General features: G+C 47.3%; 1 protein-coding gene across 1 annotated transcript in view; it reads left to right on the top strand.

The window, feature by feature from the left end:
• Positions 1–17,072, top strand: part of Trappc9 (trafficking protein particle complex subunit 9) — a 483,396-nt gene extending 466,324 nt beyond the window's left edge. The window contains 2 exon segments of the mRNA XM_052161564.1: positions 15,802–16,025; positions 16,489–17,072. Of these exon segments, the coding sequence (XP_052017524.1) occupies positions 15,802–16,025; positions 16,489–16,656 (392 nt within the window). The 3' untranslated portion in view covers positions 16,657–17,072.
• The last annotated feature ends 2,722 nt before the right edge of the window (positions 17,073–19,794 follow it).

The following is a 19,794-nucleotide window of genomic DNA, read 5'->3' as shown; positions in this document are numbered from 1 at the left end:
TTGCCTGAGTTATCCACTGGTCCCTCTTACACACAATTGCAGCACTTCAACTCTCCCTTTTCATGGGGACCAGCCTGGAACAGATCCTGGAGATGTGGGAAGTTTGGTTTTTGTTTTCACTTTCTCCTTTACCACTGGTGCCTTGAGCCACAGGAGTTGATTGACTGAGTTACCCAAAGCCTTATGGGACAAAGGAAAGTATAGCAAACATTCCATGATGCTGTTGGGTGGCTTTGACCCAAGCTATTGCATGTCTGAGAATGACCTGTTGGTTCATCCCTCTTGTGGCTGTAAGTGGGTTTGGAGTTACCTAGATAGCTAGAAAAACTTTTCTGTCACTCTTTCCTCCCCTATAATGTCTCTGATCTCCTCGTTGCTGATACCAGCTAGAGTATGTGCCTACTTCTACTCAAACTCAGAGCTTCCATCTCACCCAGATGATAAACATGCCCAGTTTAAGTTACTGCTGCGTGGTCTGATGCCATCTCTCCCTGCATGCTGTGTTCCTGCTTCCTACTCTGTCTTAGATTAACTTCAATGTCATCTCCTCACCAAGACCTTTCCTAATGCCCTCTAAGAACAATCTTCCCTAGATTGTTACCATCTGCCATGTGTGTGCACACATGCATGTGAGCATATGTTGTTTATGTGTCTGTTCATTACTTGCAGACATTGTCCATCAGAAGTAAACTCATGGGAGACAGGGCTTTATTTTCTTCTTAATACTGAGGAACTTCTGTGTCTGATATGTGATAGTTGTTCATCGGGCTTTGCTACATACGTGAGTGAGTGAGTGAGTGAGCGAGCGAGTGAGCGAGTGGGTAACTTTAAAAATGGAAGAAGAAAACCCAGTGCTGCCCCACAAGAGAGGCCAAATTTCTCCCATCCCATGTCTCTGTGACTCTGTAAGGGTGTTTTCCTTCCTTGCATAAGTCCAAGTGTCTTCTCCATTCTTCCCAAAGACTGAGGAATGATGGTGACATACGAGTTTTCTCTGCTCTCAGAGCTTCAGTGGGGTCTCAGCCCTGCCCTGTGCCTTGCACCAGTTTCCCTGATTTCTTTCCTCTGGATGGCTTAGCTTATGGTTTGCTATGCATGTAGAAAGGGTAGTCTAGAAGCCTGTGCTGTATCTAGTATCATCACAGGGCCATACTCAGGCTCTCAGAAAGATCATTCTTTCCCCTACTCAGAAACAAGATGGAGAGGTTTCGGCCAGTCACATACCTAAGAGGCATGCTCTACTTTAAGGAATGTGGGAGGTATTGGCCCCACCCACCTGTAATAAATGCCTTCCATGGCCTATGCCTGCTGCATGTGTAGTTGCTGTCCATGGCTATAGCCACCCCCCCTCTGGATCCTGGGGCAATAGGGGTGAAAGGAGAGGTCAGAGGTCCCTCACAGGGTCCCAGGTCCCTCACTTGATTGTCTGTGCCTTTTATGAGCCCTATGCTTTGCCTTGGCAGAAGGTGACCGTGGTGATGATTAAATTACTGAAAAGAACAGATTGTTTGTCAGAATCTTCATTTACATACCAGCTATAACATGCAGATGGCAAGCTGTTCTTGGTTCTCAAAGCAAAGCTCTCTAGGGTACCTCATTAGGGTGCCTTAGATGTGCCTCAGAGGTGCCCCTCAGCCAGGTCTCAGACAGCCCCAAAGTCAATCTTCTTCCCTTCACTGATCAGACTGCTATAGCCTATCATCCACTCCATGGGTGGCAGAGTGCCTCAGTCACATTTTTAGGGGACTAATGTGTCTATGTCCTGAGGCCACCATGACAATGTCATAAATTCATTGGCTTACTCACAGAAATGTTTGCTCTCCTAGTCTAAAGGCTGAAATTCCAAGATCAAGGTGTTGACAAGGTGAATGTCTCCCTGGGCTTCAGGAGAGAATCTGCTTAGGCCTCTAACCAGCATTGGCTGGAAAAGCCCATATAACCCTACATAGGGGCCTAGGTTGTACAGAACGACTGCTTCCCTAGTACTGCAAAGATAAGAAATGGCATCATGTCACTGAGGGTCTGGATGACATATGGATGTCTAAATGGCTAAATGTTGATGGGTAGATTAATGGATGAAGGAAGATGGATGCCGTATTAATAGATGATGAATGGAATAGAAAGTGGGTAGATAAATGATAGGTGAATAGATGATGAATAGGTTATAAATGGATGGGTGATAGAAGATGGAATAATGGATGATGCATAGATGAATGGTGGAAGGGATAATGTAAAATGGGTAGGTAGGTGATGGGTTGATGGTCAGATAGTTTGATGATATATAGATGGAGGGTGGATGGTGGATGGATAGATAATGAATGGATAGATACTGGCTGGTTTGATAGATGATGAATTGATGATAGATAGGGGATGGATGGATGGATGGATAGATGATGGTTGGATGGACAGATGGAAAGATACCAGTTGGCTGGACATATGGGAATGGATGGATGGGTGGATGAGTGGACAGATAGAAGGATACTGGATGGCCGAATGGATGGGTGGATGGACAGGATAGTTGATGGATAGAAGAATGGGTGATATCCAGATGTTGTAATACATCCACACATCTTGGTGGAGGCTAAGACAAGAGAATCTCAAGTTCAAGACTAGCTGGGCTATATATCAATGGTGGATAAAGGGATAGATATATAGCAGTTAGCCTAGTGACTTATAGTCTAATGTTCTTTGAGTTGTAGAGGGAGAAAAGATAGTACCCAAAGTTTTTGTTCTGATGTTGATGTGAAGGTAGTTTGGCAGGTGAAAAGAAATTCTATGGGTCCCCGTAACTGGGTTTACCACAAAGCTAAGGCCACCAGTATGGCCTTACTGAGCAGTATTAGAAGCAAGTGGGCACTGCAGAGAAGCAAGCCTTAGAGCTGCTCACATCTTATATGTCATCTAGAAAGTATGGTTTGTCTATGAGTCAAGGTTAAGTCCAATCCCAGGTTCTAAAGGCTTGGTCTCTGGGCATCCCTAACTTCCATACACCTGGAAAGAAGCATTTCTTTTTTCAGGGCTGGCCACTGAGCCTGCCATGGTAGAGCAATGCTTTGAGCTTTCCAAACTAATGCCTGACAGAACGAGGCCAGAGATTTCAGTCACGAGCCAGGTCAGCTGACGACATTAACCACCATGACCTTTCTCCTGGGCTGGGCCAAGCTCATTTTAAATGGCATATTGATCAGTTGGAACCAGGAGTAGCCCACCCATTCCCCAAAATGGCCCCACACTCTGCCAGTCAGCTTGAGAACCACCCACCTGCCTAAGGCTAGCAGATTGCACCCCAAGAGAGGATGACATTGGTTGCATCTTTTGGTGGAAGGTGCAGATGCATGTCTGGTATCAAAGTTGCCTTTGGTTCCTGACTGCCAGCCCCATCCACAGCCACGTTTCTCCTGCAACACCCACACCCAAGCTCACATCATTCTCCACACAAGCCCTGCACCACTACTGCCCACCTAAAGATCAGGGTGGGGGAGGGGGAAGGCCTAGGTAACACTGTGCTGAGGATGAGAGTTTAACTCAAGCCCATGTGCAGGAGCAGGCAGAGGGCTACCCAGGAGTCTAGCATCTGCTTTCTTCAGTCAGGTTTGAGAGATGAGAGGTTGAAAGGCAGAGATAGTGCTCGGAAACAGAGGAGTCCTTTCAACTTCTTGGCTGTTCTCAAAGAGTTGGCTTTACGTAATGCTGCCATTCAGCATGCATAGGTTCCTTTTTCCTCCTGGTTTCTCTTCAGTCCTCTCAAGTGCCAATCCAAAATGAGAATGAAGGGCTGCCTAGAGAGCCAAATGCATCCTGTCCCTGCAGAGTGAGGCAGGACCAGTTCCTGCACCTACTATCATCCCTTCCCTGGGCCCCAAATTCCCCGCTGATAGGAAAGTCTGGGCCACATAAACAAAGACTGATACACACCACAGCTATTCTCTAGGCTTGGTTTGTCTCACAGGGTTCTCAATCAAGGTACTGTCTGACTCATTCAGGACTCAGGTTCCATCCTGTCCCCAACTGAGTAAGACGCTCTGCCTGCAGGTTCCCAGTCCATAAACTGGCCTCACTGTGCACCCAGTCACCTTGAGTGGCATACTGCTTCTGTCTAGAGGTTAACTCTGCTTCTCTGGGCAGGTACCCAAGTATCCAGCACCAGGCCTCTCCATGGGGCAATCTCTCTGATTAGGCTTCATTTTTTTCCCTCTACATCTACCCTTCACTTTTTTGAGGTTAAATGTAATGACATTATTTATTATTCAAGAATATAAACTATAATTAAATTTTACTAATATATATATAATTATATTATCTATTATATAAATGTATTACATTATTATCCCCTTTCCTTCTCTTTCTTTAGTTCCTCCCTTGTCCTCTCTCCCTTGTTCCCTCTCAAATTCATGGCTTCATTTTATTGTATGTGTGTGCGAATCTATAAAACAACTTGCTTGGTTCCTTTAGTGTTACTTGTATGTATATGATTTCAGGGCTGACCAATTAGTGTTGAATAAACTTATTAGGGGTTCGTCCCTGGAGAGGACTATGCCTCCTGCTCTCAGCACTCCTTAGTTTCCTGGAGTTCTTTGTTAAGGGCTGTACTTGTTCTGGTCTTGTTTAGGAAGCCCTATAGTGAAGTTATGGGAGAAGCCCTCTGATATTTTAGGAGACACAATTTCACAGCAAATTCCTCGTCCTCTGGCTCTTACAATCTTTCTGCCCCTTCTTCAGCCAGGTTACCTAAGCCTTGGGTATAGATTTATCAACTGAGACTAGGAACCTCATGATCAGTTGTCTACATTTTGACCAGTTGTGGTTTTCTGTAATGGTTTCTGTCCATTGAAGAGATAAGGGTCTTCAATGATGGGTGAGCTATACTGATCTGTGGGCACAAGGGACAAAAATTTATGATGCAGTTAGGAATCATGCTAACTTAGTAAAATGTAGGTACTAGGTTTACTTCTGAGAACCATGATCACACTAGCCATGGGCAGCTGGGTAAATTTCCAGTATCGGATATAACTTCCTGTCCCTTGAGTGGGATAGATCCAATTAAACTGCTCTTGTTTACCACCAAGATGCAAATGCTGGTGTTGTACCCTTAGACAGCGTGCCATGTTGATCCTGCTGTGGTGCATAGGCATTGAAGGCAGGCAGGGTTGCTTGCTTATCTCCCTGGGTAATTACATAACACCTTCCAGTACTCAAAAGCTAGTCCTCAGGGAAGCTAGTGCTTAGGGCTTTCAGGTTAGCTCCACCTTGGGTCCACTCTTCTGTTTTTTCCTATTTTCTCCTTCACCACCCATATCCTGCTATTCCCCTCTCTAGCTGTTCCCCTCACCAAGGTCCCTTTTTCTTTTCCTGGACTTTGCTGTTGCTCTGGGTTATATATTCACTCCTGATGATTTGGAGTTTGGAACCATGGATAAATTTATAATATGACCTTTGTCTTCCTGGATCTGGATAACCACACTCAATATGATCTTTTCTTGTCATGACTGTTCATGATTGAGTCCATTTTTCTTTAGAGTTGAATAGTATTCGATAATGTATGTGTATCACATTTTCAATATCCATTCATCAGTTGAAGAACATTTAGGTTGTTGTTTCCATTTTCTAGCTGTTGTGAACAGGGCATCAATGAACATGGCTGGGCAAGTGGCTGGAGTGGGATGTCAAGGAGAGCGGCATAGTTGGGCCACATGGGAGATTTTATATTTAGCATTTTGGGTGTTTTCAGGATGGCCGTACAAATTTGCAAACCCAACAGTGAGAAAGAGTTCCCTTTTGGCACATGATGTCAGCTCTTTTGTTGATCTTCCATTCCAATTGTGGTAAGATGAAATCCTCAGATTCCTAAGGATGCTGAACATTTTCATTTCCTCTTCAGCTGATGTTTTAGTGGGTTGGTTTTGACTTTCTATGTATAGTGGGTGTTAATCCTTTGCAAGGCACGTAGCTGGGAAAGATTCTTCAGTGGCTTCCTCTTCACTCTTTTAGAAGCTTTTTAGTTTTATGAAGCCCTGCTTGTCAACTGTTGATCTTATTACTGGGCAAATGGAGTCTTATTCAGGAAATCCTTCCTTTCCCTGCATCTGTCTATATCTTCCTATAGCAGCCCCAGTGTTTCAGGTTTCACATTTGATCCATTTTGTGCAAGGTGATAGATACAGGTTTAATTTCATGTTCCATGTGCACATCAGTTTCCGTAGCACCACTTGTTGATGATGCTGTCTTTTCTTTATTGTATTTGGCATCTGTGTCTGTTGAAGCATCTCTGTATCTGCAGGATAAAGACAACTTGATAAGAGTACATAATCTTTTTTTATGTGCCTGTGTTTGGTTTGCAAGTATTTTATCAAGAATTTATACATGTGCTGGAGAGATGGCTCAGCGGTTAAGAGCACTGACTGTTCTTCCAAAGGTCCTGAATTCAAATCCTAGCAACCACATGGTGGCTCACAACCATCCCAGCAACCTCATGGTGGTTCACAACCATCCATAATGAGATCTGACACCCTCTTCTGGTGTTGCTGAAGACAGCCACAGTGTACTTATTTATAATACGTTTGGACCTGAGCGAGCAAGGTTAACCAGAGCGAGCAGAGGTCCTAAGTTCAATTCCCAGCAACCACATGAAGGCTCCCAAACATCTGTACAGCTACAGTGTACTCATATACATAAAATAAATAAATAAATAATTTTTTTGAGACAGGGTTTCTCTGTATAGCCCTGGCTGTCCTGGAACCCACTCTGTAGACCAAGCTGGCCTCAAACTCAGAAATCTGCCTGCCTCTGCCTCCCAAGTGCTGGGATTAAAGCGTGAGGCACCACTGCCCAGCAATAAATAAATCTTAAAAAAAAAAAAAAAAAAAAAAGCCAGCCAGTGGTGGCGCACTCCTTTAATCCTAGCACTTGGGAGCCAGAGGCAGGCAGATTTCTGAGTTTGAGGCCAGCTTGGTCTACAGAGTCAGTTCTAGTACTGTCAGGGCTATACAGAGAAACCCTGTCTCAAAAAACAAAACAAAACAAAAAAGAATTTATACAAGTATGTCCAGTGATGTTAGCCTCTAGAATTCTGCTTGTGTGTGTGTGTGTGTGTGTTTATTTACCTGATTTGATATTAGAATAATACTGACTTCTTCAAGTTTGGAAATGCCTCTTCTGTTTATTGTCTATTTCTCATTCTGTTAACTTGTTAGGTCAGGGATTTGTTTCTCTTCATTATCTTCTCCAAAAATAAGCTTTTAAATTCATTGGTTTTTTTGTATGATTTTGCTTCTATTTCATTAATATCTGCTCAGATTTTTTCTTATTTCTTGATGGTTTTGGGTTTGTCTCCTTCTTGGTTTTCCAGATTCTTGAATTGCATCATTAAGACATTTATTTGGGCTCTTTCTGATTTTTTTCAGTGTAGTGCTTAGAGCCATAAGTTTTCCTTATATGGCTGCTTTCACTGGATCCCAGAGATTTTGCTCTGTTGTTTTCATTTTCTTTTACTTCCATTAATTTTGTATCTCTTTTTGGATTTCTTTGACCCATGCACCATTCAGTAACCTGGTGTTTATGAGTCTGTGTACAATATTAGAGATTTGTTTGCTCTTTCAAGCTTTATTGCACTTTTGTCCCATAGGACACATAGAGTTAAGGGTTTCTGAATTAGTGTGTGTGTGTGTGTGTGTGTGTGTGTGTGTGTGTCTGTCCTAGGATGTCGTCTATTTTAGAGACATTTTCTGCAGGGCTCAGCAGAATGTTTTAGTGGTGTTTGAGTGAAATCTGTAACTCTCTAATAGGTACATTTAATTCTGATGTTTCTTTAACTTTTGTCTGGATAGCCACTCAATTGGATAAAGTGAGGTATTGAAATCACCTACTATTAAAGGTTTGATGTTAATTTGTGTCTTTAATTCTAAGAGTGCACTTTTTATGAAATTGGGTTCCACAGAGTTTAATGCATATATGTTTAGGATTTTTGTCTTAGTCAGTGTGCTATTGCTATGACGAGATACCATAACAGTAGAAACCCTTATAAAGAAAATAATTTCACTGGGGCTTGGTTACAGTTTCAGAGGTTTAGTCCATTATCATAATGGCAGGGAGCTTGGCTGCATGCAGGCAGACATAGTACTGGAGAAGTTGAGAATTCTGCATCTGGATCTGAGGCAGCAGGAAGAGAGAGACTGGGGCTGGCTTAAGTTTTTGAAACCTCAAAGCCCACACCTTGTCCAACAAGGCTACAACAGTCTTAATTGATTCCAAGTAGTGCCACTCCCTGATGACTAAACATCAAACATATGAGCCTATGGAGACCATTCTTCAAACCAGCACAATTGCAATGTCTCCTTCATTGAGTGTTCCCTTGATTAGAATGAAGTTGCCTTCTTCCTACCCCTTGATTACTTGCAGTTTAAAGTATATTCTGTTAGCTATTAGAATAGCAACACTTGCTTGCTTCCTGGTCCCATTGGAAGCACCCTTTTCATTCTTTACCTTTAAAATGATGCCTATTTTTAACACTGTATTGAATTTCTTGTAAATAAGAGAAAAATAGAGAGTTGAGGTCATTCATGTTTGAAGTTGTAATTGAAAGTTGTCTTGATCTTAGTCATTGGTCTTGTTGTATGTTCAGCTGTGCTTTGTGTCAGACATTACAGCTTCCTTCTTTTCCTTTCTCTAGTCTCTTAGCTACGCTCACCCCCTCTTCAGTGTAAAGTATCCATCTCCAGTTTTGTTTGCTGGATTATGAACTCTTTGTGCAGCTTGGAATGTGGAATGCTTTTTTTGAGGACTCTAAGTCAAGGTCGGCAGCCATTCTCATGTAGAATTTGGAGTGCATTACTTCAGTCACTCTTGGCTTTCAAAGTTTCCAGTGAAAAATCTTACTGGTTATTCTTATGGGTGTGACTCGTGGGTTGTTTTGTTTTGCTTTCAGCTTTTAATCCTTTCTTTGTATATTTAGTGTTTCAACTATAATATGCCTTGAGGATTTTCTTTTTTGGTTTTGTCTATTTGGAGTCCTATTACTTCTTGTATCTGTATGGGCATGCCTTTCATTATCTGGGGGCAGGTTTCTTTCTGTGACCTTATCAAAGATCAGGTCTATGCCACTAGCCTGGGATTCTTCTTCTTCATCTATGCCTATTATTCAAAGATCATAATTCACATTCATGTTCCTTTCCTGTGCTTTTTATCTTTTCATGGTCTTTGCTTGTACTATCTGATTTCCTCTACTTTACCTTCAAGTCTTAATATTCTATCTCCTACTTGATCCATTCTACTTGTAAGTTTTCTAGTTCAGTTAGATTTTTCCAATTGCATGTTTATTTCAAGTTGAGTTCTCTCCAGTGTTCCTGTCTCCTTACTGAATGCTGTTCTCAAATGCTAGAGCATCATGTCATTCAGCCTCATGTGTTTCCTTAGGTATCAGTCAGGTGTTAAACTCCTTGGACTCTTGGATGTTTGTGATTGTTCTTTCAAATTCTGTGTGCTGGGGTTCATCTAAGTAGCTGTTGCTGGAGAACATTTCTATAGGACTGATAGGTTTGGGAGCGGGGATCCTGTCTTGATCTTTGTGAGGGTCCCTAAGCCTGTGGACTTTTGTTAGGTCCATATGGGCACAGCAGATGGAGAATGTATGAGCAGACCAGGGTGTGTAAGACAGGTTCTCCTTGAAAGTTGTGGGGTGTATGTGTGTGATCAGTCATGGGTGGGATGAAGTCAGGTGGACACAGCAGGCTTGGGTAGTAAGCAGAATGTCCTGACCCAAGCCTGCAGGTCAGGGGTGCTGTGGGTGAGTCCTAGCAGATTACGCCAGGGCAGTGAGTGTGCATTCTGTACTAGCTTTAGAAGAATGCATACAAATGAAGCTCTAACATACTAACCAGCCTGGGCCCGGGTACAAGGTATATGGTGCCAGACCAGACTGGGTGGCATGGAATGGGAAGGAGTCCAAGTTCTCTGGCTAGTAGTGGAGGTGCAAGTTGGGCTTGGTACTTTAAAAGAGTATATGGAAGTACTATGATTCATTTTCAGACGAGAGAGTGAGGAAGGCCAGAGTTGGTTGGTAGAGTGTTTCCCTAATATGTGTGAGGCCCTGGATCTGATTCTCAGTATCACTTAAACAAGGCATGGTGGTACTTGCCTATAATCCCAGTGTGAGGATCAGAAGTGAAAGATCATCTACTGCTAGATAACAAGTTCAAAGCCCTGTCTCAAGAAATGAACATCAGGGAAAGGGCCTTTGTCTTCTAGGGATGTGGAGGGATATCCTTGGCTCTTCTTCTGCTGCAGACTATCACCTACATACCAGTGTCCTGTCCTGCATCTGCAGTGTGGCCTCATGGAGGGTACTGGTCATGGGTATCTATAGTATTGTTGGAGGCAGGAAACCACAGTCCCCTACCAGTATGAGCACTGGGTTCTGGGTGATCAGAGGCTTTGGGCTGAGGAGCCCTGACCTTTCAGAGCTCAGCAGGCACTCCCTAGAATCCATTGGCCAGGACAAGGCCAGAGAGCCTCTGAGAGAGGACTGTGCACACACAGCCCTCTTCTTGAACTCCAGTTCGCCTTGATTTTAATTTAATTCCCTTTAATCTTTAATGAAAAGTTGTAAAAGTAAATTATTTCCCCAGGAGAGGCAGTAGCTCCTTAGGAACTGTTCTCGACTTGAGGGTAATTACACATGTGGGTCCCGAGCAGCCTCCAATGCCAGGGAGAGGCATTCTGGTTTATGAACTAATTAGCAACCTCAATAATTGTTAAACACACATGTCGTTTGGTGGATGGAGTATATGGCACTGGCTCCACAGAGCATGGGCCCTGGCAGGGACACAGGGACAATAAGCCACTTTCCGGTCTTGATCAGGTCACTGCGAGCTTGTGCTTTGGAGGAGTTTGGAGTCAGCTGCCTGGATTCTCCTGTCCTTCCTGCCACCCCTCCACATCCAAACCTGCCTCAGGCTCCAGCGTGCAAATGGAGGAATGGCAATGCACTGATATCACTTCCCCCAGAACCAGTACCACAGGCTCTTTTGAGTCAGACCCTCACTCTGCCTAAAACACCCAGGCCAGAAGAATTGGCAATTGGGCAGGCCATGGAGTAGTAGATTACAGGGATATACAGGGAGAAGTCTGGGTATGTATGTGAAGACTGCTGTGGGAACTAAATGACAACCACTGGGCACCAACATGTCTGATTCTGAGCTTCTTAGCAGTCAAATTGAAAAGTTCAGCTACTTGGCTTATTGGTAAAGAAGGAAATCAGTGCATTCGATTGGCTAAGAACCTAACCATCAGCCCCATTGGCTTCTGAAAACAGGGAGCAGTTGGTCCTGTATAATTAGAAATGAGAAGATTCTATGCTAAATCTGCTACTGATTCCCTCCGAGACACCTTGGTGAGCCCTGATATCATCTCCTCTTGGGCTTGTTTATTTCCATTCCCGCCTTTTACCTCCTCTTTGGGGTCATGCTTCTCCTTGACCCATTTCAAAGCCGAGCTCCTCTGGATCAACTCTGCCTGTTAAAGTTGAGGTCCATCCCCTCATTCAGAGTGAGCTCGGAGTCTGGAACACCAATGTCCTTGCTGTTCTCTGCCGCCTTCTTCCTAAAAACATGCTTTTTATCCCAAAGGTGGCTTTTGCTCCTGAACTATATTTAGTAGTCCTCTGCTTTCCAGGGCACCAGAGGCAAAAGAGGGAGGTGTGGGTGAGGCAGGGCTAAGAGGCTCCCCAAGATCTGTAGCCATGGATGAAAAACAATCCTGCCAACAAGTTCTGGCTGTTGGAGCTCTGTGCTACCAGAAGAACTTACTGGGGAGGTGGGGCTACTTGGGCAGGAAACCACTGGTCCGTTGTTGACTACCACACAGTCCTGGGTCTGCAGGTGTTTGAGCCTGGTGCAGAGCCACTGCTAGATGATCCGGATGGATGCTATCCCCAGTTTCCCAGCACCTACACTCACCCAGACCATGCAGACCAGATGGGAAAGATAGCTTTAAACTCAGAGTACCTTGAACATTTAGAGCCCTCAGGATGGTGCCCAGCTGGCCTTGCTGTGTGACTCTGTGACTCCTATGCCCACATTGCCTTGAACTCCCTGGTGGCTTTGCTCTTGGCATTCTCACATAGTCTTTGATTTGTCTGGTCCATGCTGCTTCCTATCCTTGTAGGAAGGCATGAGGACTTGGCAGCATGTAAGACACACAGAGCCCTGGGCCAGCTTAGACTCTTCTGCTCAGTACCATGTGCCTGCCTCTTGTTCTTTCAGACTACAGTGCTGCCTAGGACCAGTCACCTTCCTGTCTCTCGGGGGCCTTTAGTATGAGCCCCACTAGACTCCAGTTCTCTGGTTGTCTTCTATTCATAGACCTGGTTTCTGCAGAGCCAGCACCATGCCATGGCGTTAAGTAGCAGCAGCTGTACTTGGTGTTCTGGGCAAGAGGAATTGAAGTCTGTGACTCCAGATGCTATTGGACATGAAAAGCTACAGGTCTAGGCAGGAAGGGACAGTGGTCTGTGGTCTATCTAGAGGAAAAAAAGGCACATCAATCCCACAGGCACTGACACTCTATATTCTCACAGATTGTTCATGCCCACCAGGGACTTACTGTCTGGGTAGACCACAGTGCGAACATATGGTCAGCACCCAATCCTCTAGTTGAAAGGCATTTCTGGGTTGTGTCTCCAGTCCCATCATGTTACTGTTGGGTAGGTTAAGATGTACAAAAAGGTCAGGGTGTGGCTAGAAATAATGGGGCCAGGGTTTGGGTTGGGCACTCAGCCACACTCATTGTCTGCTGACTTACTGGCCAGATGACAACCGAGAGAGAGAAGCTCCTTGGTTCAAAACTCCTGGGGCAGGCAGGACATCAGCAGTTTTTGTGGGGGGGGGTAGAGCACACTGGCTCTGGGCCACAGTGGACTGAAGGGATCAAGGTCAGGGGTCAGACTCTCTTGGCTGCCACCATAAAGCCCCACTTAGAGTAGTTTTGATATGACTCTGTGTTGAATCAAGGAAACATATTCAGACGTGTTGGGATAACTCACACGTCTAATGAACGGATGGGAACCAGCAGCCATTGCTACCCACTGGCCCTAATGCCTCTCCCAGCAGGCTCAGACCACATCCCTGTCCCATTGGGAGGGGGACCTGTCAAACAGGAGCCCTTTGTCAGCTGGTCATTGATTCACAGAGCAGACATGTATTGTGATTCAGAGCATGGGGACAGCCCTAGGATCAGAGGCCACACTGTGGTTCAGGGCCACAGGAAGTCTTTGGCTGACCTAGAGAAGAAACACAACACAGACAGGGTCCTATGTCCAGGTGTCTCTACTGCAGCCCCAGAGATGTCCCCACTCTCCCCACACCACGGCTTCTCGTCTGACTTGCTTGGCTCCTACTGGCTTCAGCCACAGGTGTGGGTCACATGGCCTCCCAGGCCATCTGCTCAGTTCCCTGGAGTCTGGCCTGAAAGTGTAGACCAGACTCTGGAGGTATTGAGGAGGCTCCAGGTGCAGAAAGCCCCGGGGGATTACCTTACCTCCCTCACAGCAGAGCCAGCCGTACCCTGGTGGCTGCAGGTTTGCAATGTGGGTTCCCAGCTCTCTCCTAGCAAGGATATGACATTCAGCCAATTTCTCTTGTGCTCCTCCCACAGCCTGGTTCAGTGGGGATAAAAGATGCCCTGCTTCTTGGTTTGCCAGGCTGGGACACTCTGGGCCCTGGTCCCAGACAGGAAAGCAGATAGATGGCCACTGTGGGGTATTAGTGCTGACAGGACTCAAGGTCTCCAGCCATTACCTAATATGGGTGCCAGAGAAAAGGGCCTCCTTTCTCCTGCCAACCCATCATGGAAGGTTGCTTTTTCCCCAGTCAGTATCTAGGAAGGTGCAGAGTTCCTTGTTCCTGCATGCTACGTATGAGAACACTAAGGAATATAGGCTGAGGGGGGAGGGTGATGGCGGCTGCTTATTAGAGACCCACAGTTGGCAGCAAGAGTGAGTTATGGGATGGTCAGTTACTCCAAGCCAGGCTGGAGTGGATACTCCTTCTGGGGAGTCCACTGCCTTCTGTGTGGGGTGCTAGGGTGCTGGAAGGAGGCCGCTAGTTACAACTGGGGGCAAGCCTTTCCCTCATTCTGAGCCCAGGAAGCATGGACAGCTACGCCAGTTTTCTGGACAGGTAGAAGGCTGGGTTGTAGAGAGAGCTCTCCTGGCCTGAGACATGGGTAGAGGTAAGATAAGATCCCAGCTGGCCTGCCTCGGGCTGTGCAGGGTTGGGAAAGAAAAATGTTAACAGGCAAATCAGGGAAGGCTGGAAGATTAGCCACTGCCCTGCCCTGGCAGCCCATACAGTCCTGCAGAGAAAAATAACAGCACCCCCCAAAATAAAACAAAACCACAAATGAGAGCTATAACAAGGCAGCCACCCTTTGCTGGTTTGCATATGATCATCTCTCCTTTAAGGGGACCAGCTTCTGCTGGGCCCTGCTCTCTCCTTCAACCCCATTTCATTCAAGAAGCCCCAGCTGCACCTGGTTTGGATTACTGATCCTAAAATAGTTACGAAGACCCTGTGTGGAGCAGAAAAGGGCGTGGAGGACTGTTGGATATCTTTGTATGTGAAGCCCCATGCCACATGGAGAAACTGAGGCTGGAGGTACAAGTCACCTGCTACCTTCCAGACTCAGAAGGTGCTGTGATGGAAGCTGGGATGGGGCCTTTCTGGAGCCTACGTACACAGCTCTCCACACCATTGCCCACAGCATCACGCACTGTGACTTACCTGTGCTCATCATGCCATCAGTAATGAGAACATCTGTTCTCCACATCTGCACAGAAGAGAGAACTGATGCGCAGGCTATATAATGACAGGCCTCGGGCCTTACAAACAGGCATAGACACATCCAGGTCCCTTAGATCCTCACTCTGAGTTCAACAGAACAAGACAGCTAGTAGAAGGAGCAGCTCATCCTTGCACAAGCTGTAGGGTGTCAGGGTACCACTACAAGTGCTTGTGTGGCTTACAGAGAGACCAATGGCCAGGGACCTTGAACCACTACAGAGCCTAGCCTGGTCAGACTCAGGCCAGATGGTCTTGCACATCCAAAAACATGGAAGATGCAGCTACACCAGACTCTGAGAGACAAACAATAGCCTGAAGAAGATATATTAGGGAAGAAGTATCCCTTTCCACTTCCCCAGGCCTGTGATCAGCCCCCTTGAACTCCATCAGGTGGAGGCTGGATGCAGCTCCCTTCCGGGCTCACATTACTTTTTCCTTGCTAGATTATAAACGGTCCCTCCATGCACCTGTGCTCCTCATGACTATTCCTGGCAGGCAGGGTTGGGGTGAAGGAGTCTACTGGGGGGGTTCTATAGGTCACTGCGCTCCAGCTCACCTGTAGATGGAGGATGGGCAAGGAGTCCATGGAGCAGCAACCACAGGAGGCAGGCAGGAGATGCATCTGCACCGGGCTAAGTTTGAGAGCATGACATATTCTCAGAGTGTGTTGTTGTCGTTGTCGTCATCGTTGTTGCTGTTCCCAGCTGCCCTCCTCTGGGGAGGACGGCATATCTGGAGAGCACCCTCCAGAGGGACTGTGGCTGGAATGTCCAGGAGGAGCACCACAGATGTGGGCTCCTCTTGAATGGACAGCCTTTAGGGGACAGCTCTTCTCCTGCTGTGCCTGTCTCTGCCAAACCATTTCAGGAAAACAGGATCGGGTCACTCCTGTGTGTCCCCAGTGCTCTGGCACAGAGCGAGAAGGTGTGAGGCAGGCTGGTTACCTCTGATCGTCTTCCATCTCTTGCAGATGTGCTGGTGGATGGGCAGCCATGTGACTGTGAGGTGGCAGCTGCCTGCCAGGTCGGTGACCCTGTGCGTTTGGAGGTGCGGCTGACTAACAGGAGTCCCCGCAGCGTGGGACCCTTCGCCCTCACCGTGGTCCCTTTCCAGGACCACCAGAATGGTGTGCACAGCTATGATCTGCATAACGTCATCTCCTTTGTGGGGTCCAGTACCTTCTACCTTGACACGGTGAGTGTGAGCTGGGGTAGTCCCCCATGTCTAACCCACCGTGGCAGCCTAGAGCGCAGTGGCGATGCCCTTCCTGCCTGCATACCTGATGTACCCACAGCACCTCCCTGCAGTGGTCACTGTGGTACCCAGTCCCAGAGGAATCAACGAGCCCTAGAGCTGAGTTCAGACACTCATGCCCACCCACTACACACACTACTGCCTATACTCCCAACCTCACAAAACCCAGGCAGTTCAGGGAAATAGTCGAGGCACTTTTCAAAGATAGACATAGGCTCAGACATGCAGCCCCTCATCTAAGGAAACATGGTGAAAAGGCTCCGGGCAGAGCAGAGCAGAGCCAGTGGGTCCCACCCCTCCCAGATTACCAATGCCAGGCCAGGTCAAGGCTTTCCTAGTAGCTTTGCGGGGGGGGGGGGTGCTCTGGACCCAGTATGACCCCTCTTCCTTTTTCCCCCTCCAGGTACAGCCGTCAGGCCAGTCCACCTGCCTTGGGGCCCTCCTCTTCCTCTACACAGGTGACTTCTTCCTCAACATCCGGTTTCACGAGGACTGCAAGAGCAAGGAGCTGCCCCCATCCTGGTTTTGCTTACCCAGCGTGCATGTGCGGGCCCTAGAGGCACAGGCCTGAGCCCCTCACCCCCGAGGGCTGCGCCCTCCATAACGCCATCGCCAGCACTGTTCCTCCTTCCCAGAAGTCACCCTGAGGCGCCACCCTGCTTTTTTTCTGGCCTGTTACGCCGAGTGAGCTCATATCCAGTGCCAGACTGGGTAGCTCTGCTGTATGGCCAGCACTACAGAGGAGACTTTCTGATCTGCCATCTCCCCTTGGCCTTAAGAAGAAGTGCTGAGCTACCCCTCGAGTCTCCTGAGGTCTGGCTCACCCCTACAAATGTCACTGGCAACCCAAGCAAGGGAGGGGACAGTGTGGGTGGCCTGTCCATCATGAGCAGACATCGGGGTGTTTCCTGCCTATGTGTGCTGGTCTCCGAGTCTGTGTATTTATGTTGCCGTGTTCTCCAATAAAGACCTGCCTTGCTTACCTCACCTTGTGTTGGTTTCAGGCTGTGAGGTAGTGGGAGAGGGGGATAGCATTAAAACCAAACCCACACAGCCACACCCTGCCAGGTGAGGCATCAGCTTCCTGGGTCCCATGGCTGGAAGGGTGGGCTGCATCTGTCTTTGAGGTAGCCAGGAATACCAGGTCACCTCCTCAACACTTAAGGCTCTACCTGAAGGAGCGCCTGCCTCTCCCTCAGCAGGTTCTCAAAGCCACCTATGTCTCTGCAAGCTTCTTGTCACCCCAGGTTGCCCAGTGGTGTGACTAAGGTCAAACCTACTCTGTTTCAGCCTTGATCCCAGCCCTTTGAAAACTGCACTGAAGTTCTAGAGGTGGGGGGCTGTGGTGGCCCCGCTGCCAGGCCACGCTCAACTCTGCCTCACCCTATAGACCCTATGGACTTTAAGGTTCACCTTTGGCCAGCTGCCCTGCAGCCTAAAGCATGTGGAGCTCTATGAGCCATCTTGACCAACCCTTGTCTTCTTCTCTGAGTCCCCTGGGTCGAAGTGTTCATTTTACCACATGCCAAACCCCAAGACAGGCACGGAGATGAGGGGGCATTCTTGGATGTTGGGGGGGGGCGGTAAAGTCAAAGCAGGAAATAACCGAGCTGCATTGCAACCACAGTAGACTGCTAGGATGAAACTGTTCTAGAAATAGCCCAGTACTGTCCACCCATGAAGCAAATAAGAGACAGGAGATTTGCATGGGCCAGCATGTAAGTCACTTGGAGCTGTCCTGGTGCAGGTACTCAAGGATCCACCTGGACAAGTGATCCCTTAGTTCCCAGTGAATAACCAGGTCTCAGTGCCCAGCAAACTCCAGCTTGCTGAGTATCCATTCTGGATACAGAGAAAATTCTAAGGATGGCAGGGGCCTGCCAGGGACCACACAAGCCACCAGATCAGGCCTCCCAGACTTCTGTGGGGACAGTGTATGGGACTCAGGAGCCCTGTGACAAGACTCTAGCTCTCAGCCCTATACCTAGAGAATGTGTCTCTGCACTGCTACCCACAACTACTTACCATCACCCAGGTAGAGAGGTAACATTGCACTATGCTGGGCTGGGGCCATGTGGTTCCCCGTAGACATAATCTCCTCTTCAATCTCAAGTAAATTCAAGGAAAACAACTCCAGGTTTGTCTTTGCCAGCAAGGGGAGACCCAGGAGAAGTCCCTCCACCCTCTTCTCCAAGAGTTCAAAGCAGGGTGGTCTTATTAATACAGCTAGGTCCCTGAAATACACTGTTATGCAAAGCAGCTTACAGAGTTGTGGGTGGATCACAGTCAACTCTACTCACATAAACAGCTCCTCACAATCAGCATGTTCTGTCCCCAGAATATCCCTGCGTAAACATGTTTGACAGATGGAAGAGTGCACACCTACCTTAGACTGTCATCATGCCGAGTTGTAAGTGAAGCTCTGAGAGCAAGGGCCACAAGGAACCTCAGTGATGTTATGTTCTCTTCTGAAAAAGTACGTGATGTTGATGGCTGCAATACAGACAGACGGAGTTGCCACTGCAGGCTGGGAAGGCTGATATGGACACAATTCAGTTTGATTCCAGGGAGAGGCGTGTTAGTGATCCGTCCTAGTAATTCCAAATGCACATTCTCAGAGGATCTATCAGATGTCGGCAGAGAGAGAGAGAGAGAGAGAGAGAGAGAGAGAGAGAGAGAGAGAGAGAGAGAGAGAGAGAGAGAGAGAGAGAGAACCCAAAGGGCAAGGCGGCCCACTTGGAGAAGGGATAGACATAACCCATGTGTCTTGCAAAACCAACCACAGAAATGACTGTGCTGCCCAAGCTCCTCCCCTCTACCCTGCCAGAAGAGATGATTGGCATCAAGACAAGAAGACCTGGAGTGCTGAGGATACAGGGAGCCTTCTTCTAAGAAGGCAGGGAGCCAGGGAACTGCTTTGGGATGGGTGCTCCTTACTGGCACATGGGTAGCTGGGCTTTCTAGCCATGTTAGTAGGTGGGAATTTATACAGGGCTGAGAAAGACCCTCTGGTTTCTGGAGTGCAATCAGTAGGGACTTCCTAGGCCTAAGCAGGGGACATGCCAAAGCATGTCCACTCACCTGTGTGGCTGAGTGAATTGCTGCTGTCATGTTGCCTGGTCCTCTCTGGGCAATAGCTGTCACACCGGAAACACTAGGAAGAACTCGTATCTGGAAGATAATGTTTGAGAGGCTGAATTCTACCTCAGCTAGTTGTCAACTCTATGACCCCAGAGAGGTTGCTACTGCATCCTGAGGTTCAACTTTCTTTCCGAGTAGGGATAATGCTAATGCTATGAGCACATTCATGGGAATGGACTGTTTGGTTTAATCTCGTCAGTGGTGCTAGAAGGTTTCAGTGCACACAGGTTCCCTCTTCCTCCCCCTCTTACTGCTTCTCTTTCCAATTCTATCAGCATGTCCTCCCATGCCTGTAATCCCACCTCCTCCAGGGACACTTAACATTTGTCCTTGCTAGTCCTTTGCATGGGCTCATTTGTTAGCTAATACGCAGCAGAAAGTTTGCCTTGCGATGCATGTGCTCCAGCAGTAAAGGGGCAGCAGAAGGATGGGGGGAGCTGTCCCTCCTGAGATCTGAGCACAGGATGGACCTGACCAGAGATGGGTTCAGAAGATTCAAGCATCGTATGGAGCTTCTGAACCTACTAGACCAGAAAACCATTGCTATTATGACATTCCACAAGGCAAC

Source organism: Apodemus sylvaticus, chromosome 17 (assembly GCF_947179515.1).
Source record: "Apodemus sylvaticus chromosome 17, mApoSyl1.1, whole genome shotgun sequence".
Classification (NCBI taxonomy): Eukaryota; Metazoa; Chordata; class Mammalia; order Rodentia; family Muridae; genus Apodemus; species Apodemus sylvaticus.
This window is presented reverse-complemented; position numbering and strand designations above follow the sequence as displayed.